Source organism: Equus przewalskii, chromosome 14 (genome assembly GCF_037783145.1).
Source record: "Equus przewalskii isolate Varuska chromosome 14, EquPr2, whole genome shotgun sequence".
In the NCBI taxonomy this organism is placed as follows: Eukaryota; Metazoa; Chordata; class Mammalia; order Perissodactyla; family Equidae; genus Equus; species Equus przewalskii.
In genome coordinates this window covers 39756846-39771160 of record NC_091844.1, presented here as the reverse complement: position 1 = coordinate 39771160, position 14315 = coordinate 39756846, and the positions used below count along the sequence as shown (strand labels likewise).

The 14315-nt window shown below is 36.6% G+C and overlaps 2 protein-coding genes across 7 annotated transcripts in view; one reads left to right on the top strand and one right to left on the bottom strand.

Annotated features, from left to right (window-relative positions):
* REL (REL proto-oncogene, NF-kB subunit) overlaps positions 1-3814 on the top strand; it is a 34558-nt gene extending 30744 nt beyond the window's left edge. For both annotated transcript variants that reach the window (XM_070572636.1, XM_070572635.1), the window contains one exon: positions 812-3814. In XM_070572636.1, the coding sequence (XP_070428737.1) occupies positions 812-1608 (797 nt within the window). In that variant the 3' untranslated portion in view covers positions 1609-3814. The remainder of the gene's footprint in view (positions 1-811) is intronic.
* Positions 3815-6333: 2519 nt separating this feature from the next.
* The window catches only part of PUS10 (pseudouridine synthase 10), a 71546-nt gene continuing 63564 nt past the window's right edge, over positions 6334-14315 (bottom strand). For all 5 annotated transcript variants that reach the window (XM_070572638.1, XM_008526013.2, XM_070572637.1 and 2 more), the window contains 3 exons: positions 12717-12859; positions 9932-10031; positions 6334-7840 (listed from right to left, as the gene is read on the bottom strand). In XM_070572638.1, the coding sequence (XP_070428739.1) occupies positions 7802-7840; positions 9932-10031; positions 12717-12859 (282 nt within the window). In that variant the 3' untranslated portion in view covers positions 6334-7801. The remainder of the gene's footprint in view (positions 7841-9931; positions 10032-12716; positions 12860-14315) is intronic.

Sequence of the window (14315 nt, the reverse complement as noted above, 5' to 3'; positions counted from 1 at the left end):
ATCTGGCCAGTCACCTATCTTTGTGAATTAAGAAGTTTTCCTGGAACGCAGCCATGCTCGTTTGATGGGATCTTTTCTGTGGCTGCTGTTTTTGCACTACAGTGACAGAGTTGAGTAGTTCCAGCCGAGGATATTATGGCCCACAAAGCCCAAAAGATTTATTATCTGGCCCTTCATAGAAAAAAGGTTGCCAGCTTCTGCTTTAGATCATTCAACTAGAATTAATTATAACTTTTTTCCTCCTTACATTCTTAAATCAGTGCTTTTTCCTGGTTTAATATGTATAGCAGTCATACAATATGTAAATAAATATAGAATCCTTAATTTTTTTCTGACTGGGAATTTTGTGGTACCTTAAAGTTATATCATTATGTCTTAGAGAGTTATGCAGATTTTCCAATCATCCCTAATGAGTATTTCCTCCATCCCTCCATTTTTTTCCTAAAAGTGGGGAATGTGAAATGATTTTGGCTGTTTAGGTTCTCACTAACTGAAATTCTGGTATTTATCTTTCACTTTTCAAAAATACCTTTATAGGGCCTCAGAAGCTAGGTTTAACTGGAGTGAAATTATCAATGGCAAAATAACTTACCGAAATTATTTTATAGGTATTTGTAAAACAGTATGTGTTACAGAATTTAGTTTTGGACTCTTGTAATAATTTTACATGCAGACTTTTTTTATTTGAAATGTTACATCAGTTTCCTTGAAAATTTTATTAGTGTGTTTGTGCAGTTTTAATTTAGAAATAATGCTTTTTGTAATTTTGTTCATTTCAGTTTTACAAAAATACATTTCTTTCCCCCTACAGAATCAAACTTGTTTTCTCATGGTGCGGTTTTGACAGAAATGCCCAGGACTTCAGGAGTTTCAAGTCAAACAGAATCCTACTATTCCTCATCTGTATCCATCTCAAATGCATTGTCACATCATGCTCCAGCCATACCCTCAATGGTGCCTCAGCCTTCTTCAAGCTGGTCGTCAGTGGCCCACCCCACCTCACACTCAGTCAATACAAATCCACTGAGTAGTTTTTCAACAGGGACACTTTCCTCTAATTCACAAGGTATCTCACCATTCCTGGAAATACCTCTTGTGACTGATTTGAATGCTTCTAATGCCTGCATTTATAACAATACTAATGACATAGGCAGAGTGGAAGCATCATCCATGTCACCAGCTGACTTATATGGTATTTCTGATGCCAACATGCTGCCTAATTGCCCTGTGAATATGATAACGCCAAGTAATGACAGCATGAGGGAGACTGATAATCCGAGACTTGTGAGTGTGACTCTTGAAAACCCCTCATGTAATTCAGTGTTACATCCAAGAGACTTGAGACAGCTCCATCAGATGTCCTCTTCCAGTATGTCAGCAGGCGCCAGTTCCAGTAGTACTGCTTTTGTTTCACAGTCAGAGGCATTTGAGGGATCTGACTTCAACTGTGCAGATAACAGTATGATAAATGAGTCAGGACCATCAAACGATACTAATCCAAACAGTCATAGTTTTGTTCAAAGTAGTCAGTATTCAGGTATTGGCACTCTGCAGAATGAGCAATTGAGCGACTCATTTGCATTTGACTTTTTTCCAGTTAACTTGTAAGATTTAAATGGTGAGTCAAGATTTAAATATTTGCAACCATTTTGATCTTACCTATATAGATGAACATTTTCTATTTCTCTGCCCAAGCCTATAAACGTGGGTTTGGGATTTTTTTGGTTTTATCTTTGAGGGCTGATAGTCCAAAAACTTATTTATCAGAGAGCAGTGTAAAACTTCGGGTATGTAGGGGATTCCTCTACAGGTAGTATTGGCTCCAGAGTGCCTTGTTTAGCTGGCAGAGAATTTTCAGGATCTGATGAAAGATGAATGCTCAGTGCTGAAGCTGCAGCTGAAAGACGGGTGAACTCACTTCCCAACTTCAGGAAGAGCTGGACAAAGTCCAGCGTGTACAGAAGATTTTGCTTCAAGAGTAGATAAATCCACACAGGCTGAACTTCTAGGCTATGATGCCCTGTGGAATCCTATATACACTGAAAGTTTGTTTAAAGCAGTAAATATTTCAGCCTAGGTTTAGTTATTATTTGACCATAAGAAGTGTATAATGAATCTGTGACATGTTAAATATTGAATAAAATCAATTGTTCTATTAAAAAAAAAAAACTTTGGTTATGTAGAATACAAAGTTGGAAACTGTCATAAAAGGAAAACTCCAAAATAGAAATTAAAAGGGCTTTACTGTTTCTTCTTTTGAAACATGTGACCCGATACTGTTCACAGTGGGAATTCTGTCTTTAGAGTCCCACCACATTTCCCAGGACAGACTGAGGGGAGAGCGTTAGAGCAAGCTCCCATTTTCCAAATATACTTTTTTATATTTCTTTTATAATGTATTAATATATTCTTAGTTAAATGAATTAACTGATATTTGCTTTCAAGCAAATTTAAGGTAAAACCTGTAATGGCTATGCCATTGGAAAAATAAATTCATTACAGTTTTTGAGGCCTGTGGGCCAAGGTGACCCCTAAGGGGTTTTCTGAAGCTTCTTGCAGATTCTTAGGTTTATAGTTATCCCTCAGTATCTTTGCGAGATTGGTACCAGGAGCCCCCGCAGATAACTGAAATCTGATAATGTTCAATTCCCTTATATAATATAGTGTAGTACAGTGAATACAGTTGGCCCTCCTATTCTGATGTGGGCTTCCCCCCGCCGCCCCCGTTGTCTATCTTAGTCACAGATTCTTCTAGTTGTGGGATGTGGGATGCTGCCTCAACATGGCCTGATGAGCGGTGCCATGTCTGCACCCAGGATCCGAACCCTGGACCGCCGCAGTGGAGCGCGTGAACTTAACCGCTCTGCCATGAAGCCAGCCCCTAAATGGGTTTTTTTTTTAATTAAATAAGCAGTTGACTTGTTTTGCAGTTTTCTTCTATGTAAGCCGAATTAAGGGTACTGCTACATCTGTGTTTTAGAAGATTTCCAATGGAGTTTTCATTTTTCAGGTGCTATTTACTGATCATAGAAATTATTTTATAATTTAAAAAGCATTTGGCAACCTGCTTCTCCTCTATCTCTAAATGTATTTACACTTTCACCTGTTCTTCTAACACCCCACTCTTCGTATCTGAGGAAAAGGTGACAGTCTTTCTTTCAAAACTCTACTTGTGCACTGGATCCCTCCTCCTTTCTCCCCTATCCTGTTTCTGGATCCTCACATCACCATTTAGTCCTTCTTTTCTCTGTATAAATATGGGAAATGTCTTCTCTAGCCTAAAAAGAAAGGAAAAAGATCTTTCCTGCACACCCTCATGTTCCTTCCCTTCACATCCAGACTTAGGTTTTTAGACCCCATTTCTTTACGATGAGACAGAAAAGAAAACAAGCAAGTTTTTGGGTATTGGACGTTCTTAAATGCATAGTTCAGACCAGATGAACCCTTCAGAAATGACTTCTGTTTTAAAAGACCGCACTTAAAAATACCAGTCTGTGATGAATTAAGATCCTGCAGAATCGCACTATTTTTTTTTTTGAGTGTTTTAAGTATTTTTGTATGCTTCTTAATAACTGTAATGAATTTGGAGGGACTGAAAAAGGTAATTTTTAAAAGTTCTCAGGTATTGAATTATTTAATTGTTAAGTGTGATGTTAACATACAATCATTTTTAAAATGTCAAAATGCCTTTTATTGTACAGAATATTTTATTACCTTTGTAATATCTTTGTATACAGTGACTTTTTTTCTTGGTAATATAATAAATGGAAAAAAAATCTAAAACTCTTATTAAAATTTTGTTGCCATTTAAGAATATCAGTGAGATTTTCTTCGTCTTTATAGCATCTTCCTTATAGGGAAAGGTAATTTTGGTTGCTTAGAAACATCAGGTATTTTTATGGAACGCTACAGCTGTATATACTTGCATATGTAACTGTCCTTTGAAATGTAAATAATTTTGTAGAGCACTGAAATGTCTTTTTAAAAGATTTTCATTTTCTGCCTTCCTGACTTATTTCCTGCCTGTCTCCCTTCCTGAGTAATGCAGGACAAAAGTCATTAGTTTATTCTGACAAGGTACAAATAGGTATTGCCACAGGGGGTGAAGGTGGTGGTCCAGTGTGGAACCTGAGGAGAACTTGAGGGGAGTAGGGAGGGGCATCTCGGTGACCTGGAATAAGGATGCAGCGATAGAAGACTGGTTATTTATGAGGGGGATTGATCTATTAAGTAAATATATTAAGGCTATTGTGAGCCAGTTTTCTATTAAAGGAAAGGAATTACAAATATGGAAAGGGAGAAAACTAGAGTAAGGTTGGAATAGGAAGTACTGGTATAAACTCATAGTTTTCAATACATGTAGATAAAGAAATATTATAGATGTAATTGTGTGTGTGTGTGTGCACTTGCATGTGTGCCCACATGTGCTATGAGAGAGCTTGGGACCAGCAATGCTACAAGAGCAATGAGCACACCTAGTGCCCTAATGCACAGATATTTAGGCTTCTAAATAGGCTTCTAAATATTATTTTCCACTAAAAGGAGCCAGTTCGTCCTAGAGAAATAGCCCATTCCAAGACTGGTGCAGATGAAATACAAGATGATCTTGGAGTGTCTTTGTATTAGAAGGTAGGAGCATGCTCCAAGAATGATGGGGACATGTCAGAAGGACACAGGAGCCAGCTTGAAGGGGCACCCCCCTGGTCAAATGGATACTTAGAAATCAAAATAAATATCAGTAACAAATTATAACCCAGTGAATAAAATAGGAAGCCACAAATCCACAAGGATAAGTTGTACTTTACAGTGGAATGCCAACAAATAAATGCAAAAGAATGATGGAATTAGAAAATCAGTATTTGACAATCATTGTAATGAGTCACATGAAAATCTTTCAATGAATGCTAAAACAAATTGGTGAAAGTTTGATGGTTTCTCTACAAGGCAGTTATTAAAGAGAAAAAAGAGTAACTATTAAAGGGGAGAAGTTTTGCAGACACTGCATTAACTGATCAAAGCCCAATCATCTGTAACTGCACAAACCAAAATTGTGTGACACTTGATAAGATACAAGAAGATGGTATCTCTTCTGTGGTATTCTTCCCAGCAATGTCCACCCTGAATCTCATAATAAGGAAACATCAGGCAAATCCAAATTGAGGAGCAATCTTCAAAGCAACTGGCCTGAAATCTTAAAAAATGTTAAAGTAGTAAAAGTTAAGGGAAGATGCACTGTTTGGTGGAACCTAAAGAGACGTAACGACTAAATGCAGAGTGTGGTCCCTTGACTATGTAGGACATTGTTGGGACTATTGGTGAAACTAGTGGGGTCTGTGGGTTAGATAATAGTAGCATTAGTGTTAATTTCCTGATTTTGATAGTTACGTTGTGGTGAGGTAGAAGAATGTCCTTGTTTGTAGGAATTACACACTAATGTATTTGGGGTGATGGGGCATTGTTGGCTCAAAGGTTCAGGGAAAAGGTTCTTTGTACTTTTCTTGCAGCTTTCCTGTAAATTTGAAATTATTTCAAAATGAAAAAATTAAAAATATCATCATAAAAGTAGTACTTTTTTACACAATAAAAAAGGCTACCATTTTTAAAAATCAAAGCATACATCAAGGTTCATTCTCTTACATGGACTTAAAAATCAAAGAATAAAGCTCCAAAAGAAAAGGTCTGCCTATGTAAGATGTTTTTCTTTGGAAATGGAACTTCTAAATGTATTTCACATAGTTTGCAAATGTAACCAGTTAGCTTACTTGGGAAAGTTTTCATTTTACCAACTGTATTTATTTATTTATTTGTACTTTTCCAGGTATTCAGAGTTGACGTTTTTCGTAAATGAAGCTACAAACTCTATTTGGGACAAAGAGATACCAAGAATTACAAAGGGCCCTTTCTCTTAAATGTTATTTAAAAGACTTTTAATTTAAACAAATCTATAAGGAGATCACAAAACTAATTTCAAAATATTTTTTTATAGGCAAAAGTGAAACTATAGTACTCTGGTTACTTAATATTGCCAGTTCTGCATAAAACAAAGACCTATGTTAATTTTCAACAACCTATGTCATATGAACATTTGGAATAAGTATAGCTAATGGACTCTGCTTGAAATTTTGTATAATCTCAGAAATAGAAATTTAAGAAATAAAAGTCTTCTAATTTAAGTTTACTAAATATGGAGCTTCTTAATTCTTCCATTTTGCAGATCCACTGAATTCAACCCTGAGCCAAAAAGAAACATGCAAAAGACTATCTTCCCAATTATTTTTATCTCTTATGTAGCAACATTTCCCCAGAAACTGAGAAACATTCACACAAAAGTTCTTACCTTTTTTATCAAAACTTTATTTCTGTTATCCCTTTCTCATTTTCTGGCATTGAAAATAGTCAAAAAGTTATTTGCCCTTATTCATATATGAAATTTCTTCATGTCATTTTCCTGATTTCTAAAGTGAATACTACATCTTAATACCTATGACCTATGCTTAATAGAGAGATGGGAAACTGAGCAATCCAATACTATCCAAGTCACGTGTGTTCTAAAATAAGCTCAGATAGTTGAATCAGGGAATGGAAATTACACTTAAAACTGAAATTTTAATGAGACTCCTTGCCGAAACTTTTAATGACCCATCCATTTTCTTTAGGTTTTGCTTATTTGATGTTTATCTTCTTCATAGTACCAACTGATGATTAACTTATGAACAAATGGTAATCATATGCGATCATATGAAATATACTTGGGCTATATTTTGGTAAACTTGATTTGGTATCTAAATTCCAAAAGTCAATTCTCATGGTTATGTGCATTTAAATGACAACCTCCAGTGGCTCCTTCTCACGGTAGGTACTCGATAATAAGGTTTATTAGAAAGGACCCTAGAGACCAAGGAACTTCACTTCTAGTCCTAGATCTGGAAGTAACTAACAATTTTAGATAAATCATTTAATTTCTATTCTTTGGTTTTCATATTTATAAAATGGTGATGATAATATCTACCTGATGAAGATGTTTGAAATTGGATAATATATTGAAGCACTCTGGAATACAATCTCAATTTTTTAAAACCTTATCCCTGGGAATGAAGTTATTCAAGGCACTTGTGTCCTCTTATTTAAAAGATTTATGAAAGTCTCTTACCATAGTATGCCTCAATTCCTAAGGTTTCACTTTCCCTCCCCAGGAAATGTATTGACAATTTTAGATTGTCAAAATAATAACTTAAAGTCATTAAGATTTGTGACAAATCACACCAAAAGTACATCTATTGGTAACAGCTTGCTTGAAGCTTACTGGGAAAATATTAATGATGTCAGATTTGCATTTGATATCTTAAAATATTATAGGATACTGTTCTGCATAAATCTAGACATAACTTTTACCAACATCATTTAAAAAATTTAGAACATGATTTTTAAAGGTGGTATGTCTCTTGTGGAAGGAAATTCTGCTGAAAGAAATTACAGCTCAGATTATCAAAGAATGTACCTGTTTGCGTACCTCTCTAAATGAAAGAATTAAGAGAGAATGGTTTCATTATTCATAGCTTGGCTTGTGAGGGTTGGAGAGGGAACGAGAAAAATCATAAGACATCCTTAGAACAATTTAACACAATATACACTAACATAGATCCTGAGATGTTACAACCAATTAAAAAATATATAGATCAACATGATCCAAATGGTTTCCAAGACACCGTTATGGTGAGTAAACAGCCGTTTTACAGTGTTTGCTGAATGAATGTCCACATCGTGCCAGGAGAACTCTCCTCTTTGTTTCCACATTTGAAAGCTAGTCATCGAGAGCAGGGGGCCAGTCAACATCTACAGACTAGAAGGAAGAAAACAAGTCATTAAAATATATTAGTGTTGTAGTAAGCATTTGCTGGTAATGCTGTATCCATTTCATCTTTTTAATATAATGCAGCAGAAGAAACTGCATTTGAGGAGCTATTGAATACCACAGTTTAACACTTTAAAATTCATTCTAGGACATGGGATTCTTGGGTCTGAGGCCTGTTCCTGAATTCACTGAGTATTTGGTTACTCAGCTGGTTACTAATTGTGCATTTTGACTGTTAAGAGACTAGAGTACATTTAAATGTTTAAAATTTTATTTATGAGTAAAGTAGCAAACAAATTCAGGTGGCAACACCAACTTGCCCTCAGAAGCTTCAGCAACTTTTATTACTCTGATCATTTTCATTTTCCCATCGTGTATTTACCAAATAGTCAAGTAGTCTATAAACGTATAGTCTTGTTTGTAAGTTAGCAACTAAATGTGAAAAAAGTGAATACGAAAGATCACCTGGAACTAGAAAAGGATTAAAGATCTCTGCCTATCACTTCAGCAGAATTTTTGTTTCTTTTAAAATTGAATTTATCCATCCCGGCTCAACCTGGTTTGGCTCTTGTAGAACAAAACTTTGATCTTCAAGTCATAACAAAATTACAATAGCAGACTATTTTGTCTCCTCATAATCAAGTTCTAGGCCTTAGAATATGAAATCGCATCTTAACTACCCTAGAAAGCCGAATTTGAGAAAGTGTTTTTTTTTTTAATTCACCGTACCTGTGTTGTTTTTTGAGACTTAAGGTTTAAAACCTGAAATGATTTACTAAAAGTGATTTTGAAATTAATCTGAGTCACTTCACATACTAGATTCAGAAAAATTTTACTAGAAAAGCCCAAATAATTATTGCAGGTGTGTGCGTGTGTATCTTTTACAAATCCCAAGAAAATATTTTGCTTCTGTTTCAGAATATAGCCATATACCGAACACCCATAAATAAGCTAACGGGTAGTTTCCCAAGCCTGAAAACTTAACATTACTGATCACAATCTTGTATGTGTTGAGGGCAGGGGAGGGTTTAAAAAGCTCCACAGGTGACTCTAATGGACAATCAGGGCTGAGGAACACTGGCCTGTGACTCCTTGACACTCCTAAGCTGTTCTGAAAATTAAGATCAAAGATGCATGCAGTTGGGATTTTCTTTAACAGGCTGTCTTCCTCAACATGATAGTCCTACTGAGGAGGCTCCTTGCAACCTTGAAAGTGCTATCAACTGGCTGCACCGCAGGAGCTGTATAAGAATCGAATCTGAAAGCACTCAAGAGAATTGCTGGTAAGGTCATAATGCTCCAGCAATCATTTGATTATCATAGCTGTTTTGACACTAGGCAACTATAACCACTCCTTTTTATAACTGATAGTATTCCCAAGAGCAAAATGCTAGCCTGTCCTAAATTTTTGTTGTTGGAGGTGGGGGAGGAGGGACTCTATTCCGAATCGGATATTTGTCAAGGAGCACAGCCTGTGACAATACTTTCTGATGCTCAAATGGGAAAAACATTTATGGAGAATTGCCTGAAAGATGCATTCTATCCATTCTTCTAACTACTTAAGAATATAACCTTGTTTCACTTCAGAGTAGAAGAGCAGAGAATTTGGTTCATGTCATAGGGGTCCCTTATAGAAATGCTTTTATTAATAACCATTGGCTCATCCTATTTTCTACCCCAGACCTGCATATATGTTTCTGAGTAGGCTGCCTTAAATTCTTGATAAAACAAGACAGGACTGGGAATGAACTCCGGAGTCCATAGGACATATATGAAGGACACTTACAACTTCATTTCCTTGCTTGGTTTAAGGGTTTAGATCTCATGCCCTATGTAAAGCACAGTTAATAAATTACCTATATATTTGCAAGGATCATAAATGAGACCTTGTATTTTTAAAAAAGAAATAAAAATTCTGAAGATATTCCCTCCCTGCAGTACAATGCTACTGTGAGATTTTGACCATTTTCAAACACCCATGCAGGTGAGCACTACTATTTGGCTTAGTGCCAAAAAAAAAAGCATAACCTTAGCTGAATTCAATGTGCAAATGAGCATTTTCACAATAAAATAGTGTACCTCAACGTCCAGCTCAAGAATGTCTGCAGTCACATTCATCAGAGAGCCAATGTTTGGCTTGGTTCTCCCAAAGTCTCCATGTACAAACTCTTTAATGTAGCTGGGATTTGTTTAAGGAAGAAATGAAGATAGCCAGGCAGTACCAATTGTTTGGTGAGATTTGATAGGTGAAAGGGAAATGAGAAACAAAAGCAGAAATGTTACAAAAGAGAGGTTATTTCTGAGCTATGACTTTTGATGTCTCAGAAAATAAGCCATGGCAAATCGGTTCCTACCAGCCTAGCAGCCAACATGAGGATATGGGACCTGTGTCTCCATCAAATTTACCAAAAGTCATGACTTTCTTTTTTCTTTAGCTCATCTCTAGGTGCCAAGGTTTGGGTATGGATTTTTAAAATTAGCTGTAGTTCAATGCTAAAAAATCTTAGCCTTTTTTTTTTTGCCACAACTTGCATTTTGTCATCTTTCTGATCCCATTTTTCAATAACAGCAGCTGACATCTGCCAGATGGTAGGTTTCCACAGGGTCACACAAAGAGTGATCTCAATGATAGCTCTCCTTGTAACATGACCTGGTGACACAATGGCAATACGATGGCAGGGACAATGAGAATATTAATTTAGTCTTGATGAAGGCCCTTCAGAAGGATTATCAAAGAACCTAAGTTCTAGTTGTTTGTTAACATGATTAGCAAGAGAATTATTTTAATTCTCTCTTTTTTTAAAGGGGCAACTTTGTGTTTCCTTCATAGGTCTTCAAACTTTGAAGTCAATGACTAATCCTAGTTATTAATACGATGACTAACATTCCTTACACAGGACTCTACTTCAGAAAATATTTATCTGAAAGATGTTTTTACCAGCATTCAGTAACAACTCAGCATTATGTTGCATTCTATAAACCAGCACTTAGTATAAAAATTTAATATAACTTGAATAGGAAAGATAAGTTTATTACAGATAAATAAAAAATTAACACCATAATATGCTGATATTATGTCCTCACTTTCTGAAAGTTTATTCACTCGACTTTCACTAAATGTTTGACTCAAGCATAAGACATGTAATTATCTAGTAACTCTCTTGTTTGCTAAACTCTTAATTACTCAACAATTGTCATTCTTTTTCTCTCACTTTCTTTAGAGACTGCTACTTCTGAATAGCAATAATGAAGGAAGATGACTAAAAAGCCCCAGAATAACCTGTCAAAGGGTCCAGAGTGTTTCTTATTCATACCCAGAGGGACAAAGTGTAAGTCAAATGAACTAGTTCAGTGTACTGAGCAATATATGTGAAAAATTCATGTACTTCTGCATGTAACTATGTGGTATCTACAGCCTTACCAAATAGTCTTTCCTGCTAATACCTTGAGTACATGTACACAGCTGGTTCTACAAATATTTTAATGAGATTGAAGAGACATTAGCTTCTCCAAAAGACCACTGCATTTCTTCCCAGCACAGAAAAACTAAAGCTGGGATTAGGTAAAGTTTGTTTTTTTTTTAAATCTGTGATTTCTTTGAAATTCCATCCACATTCTATCTACAATAAGCAAATGGGCTCCAAACAACAAAGATACAAAGATCTGCCCACTATGGTATAAAGAGATCATGCTTGATCCAAACTGCAAAAATTTAGGATATTTTAGGAGTAAATAAGCTATACCTGTTTCAGCTGGATAAATCACAGTCACTTCTGGGGTGAGGCAGCAGAAGAAGGGGAGAGGAGGTTGGTAGGGAAGGAGAGGCAGACTAATTACAGCAATATAGTGAGAATGCTATTTGGTGATTAAAACTTGACACTTTTTTCCTTATATCCATTAGTATATCATTAGTTTTTTGTTGTTTTTCTTTTTTGAGGAAGATTATCCCTGAGCTAACATCTACTGCCAATCCTCCTCTTTTTTGCTGAGGAAGATTGGCCCTGAGCTAACATCTGTGCCTATCTTCCTCTATTTTATGTGGGACACCTGCCACAGCATGGCTTGACAAGTGGTGTGTAGGTCCGCACCCAGGATCCTAACTGGTGAACTCCAGGCCACCAAAGCAGAACATGCAAACTTAACCACTGTGCCAATGGGCCAGCCCCAGTATATCATCAGTTTTATACTAGCTAGAAGGCATTTTATCACTTCATGCTATTAGACCACAAAATAATATAAAACCAAGAAAGAAACAAACAAAAAATAGGAGCACCTTTGAAAAGTAAATTAAAGCTAAGACTATGGCAGCTCCATGATCTATTTTAATCAGCAACTCAGATCTGATACAAAACCTCACAAAGCAGGATAGGTTATGAACAAGTGATCAGCCTTGGACTATTCTCTTGTTTTGGGCCAGTGGCCAAATAAGGTGAAGATCAATATGTAAAGTAGGGCCATTCCCAACTACTCTCAGTGTTTAATCATCTGGGGCAAATGCTTGAAATGCTGGGAGGACCCAAATGTGGTCATGAATATGTGACAGGCAAAATGTGTAAAGACAGCAAATGAATCAATCAAAAGTGTTTCCTGAGTACTTACTATATGCTCAGCTTTGTCTGAGACACTGTAAATATTTCAAAATTCACGTTAAACTGGCTGCTGCTCCAAGGTTTAAAATGTCATTTTGAAAAATACAAATTTAATGGGGAAAAAACACCCCAAACAACAACAACAAAATGGATTCTCCTCCAACCTAATCGTTTCCCTACCCTCCTAGATCAAGTTGAACTATTTTCTAGGGCAGCCTGAACTCCTCCGATAGGGTTATGGTTAGATTATTGCTATGCAGAAGGTGAAAGGATACGTTCCAGCCTGAGTTTTCAGATAGAGGCGGAAATGATGCTCATCCACATAGCGAGTCTCCATGGAGTGAATGATGCGAGTTCTCACAGCCAGGGGCCTCCGGTGAAGGACCCGTAGAGGTGTTTTCTGGTCGATCTTTAAGTCCTAGAGGAGGATATGATACAGAACCATGCAGTCAGCTTTGCCGCCCAGTGAAGGCTGTCTTAGCACCTCCTTTGTCAACACTGGCTCACCACAGACGTTTTCTTTAGAGGACCCTGTCTATCGTTGTTAGGGTAGAAACTAACTAAAATTATAATAAATTGTATCACCTAAAGTTCAAACTCTGTGAGACTTTTCATAGCCTAGTCCGTGATTACTAATTTTCTGAGTCCTAGTATGCCATAAAAAAGGCTTTGAAGTAAAATGATCCCAAGGTCTCTTTTGCTGTAATATTTAACAAATTGATTTGGACTCTGGAATTCCATCCTGCCCTTTACTTTACCAGAGCTCTTCTGGAAGACATGTTCTCACCCTTTTTTTCTTAACCCAACAGAGTGACCTAATAGTGGGGATTTCAGATTGAGGTGAGAAATGTCTGTAGAAGGCAGGACATCAGCATCACTTGTGCGTATGGATAGTCTGCATGTTTTAGGGAGAAACATACACTTATTTACAGGGGTATTTATTTGGTTCATGAAAGGATATATCTGGAAAATTAATAGTTGTATCAATATTTAGGGTAGTGTTTCAATATAATAATTACAATAAGTGTGTACAATAACACAGGGCCTCTCAATATTTGTTAGACCAGTTCAAGTTACAATTCAGATTTTATAGGGACACAGCCTTATTTTTCTCACAATTAGAGATTTCCTTTTATGTCACAAGATATAAAATGAGAAACAGAGGTTAATATTGTAAAAGGCCAACTAATTCCAAGTTTCAAAAGAGATATTGGGCCTAACCAGAAATGTAGGTTCCTAAGAACTTTGAATCCTCTCCAACTTCTTGTTGGAACAACTCCTTCCTAATTTACATGATTAGTGAGTGCCTTAAGCCATGCTAAGGAAAGAGAGGTTTCTGTCTGGGCTCCCCTCCATCAAGTTCTCCACTAAGAAAGAAAGAGCAAGTTCTGACAAAGACTACACTTGAAACGGTGTGACTGCTTTTATCAGAGCAGCGAGTCAACAGCCTTTCCTAAGTCATGGGTTTTATGATTCTATAATTGATTTTAGAAGCACTTTGTTCTGACGAGATAAGCTGTCTCCATAAGGTCTGACATTTCTCTGGTGAAAAAGACTGAAAGAAGGATAAGGCTGAACTATTAAAGAATCTGTAAAGATATGGCCCCCACTATGGAGTACAGAAACAGCTGGCCCTTAAATGAGTGACTATGTAAGGAGTGCTCTTCTCCTGTTTCCTTTACATCCAGTCACTCCCAGGACTCTGACCCTTGAGCCAGTCAATGGAAGCACTAACTGACCTATGAGCCCCAGCACTGCTTCCAACATAACACTCGGAGCAACACATACTCCTGTGTCTTTTTTGGCCTGTGCGTTCCTAGCAGACAAAAGGAAACCACTTCATTTACTCTCACGTTGCACTCTGCTGTCCCCAT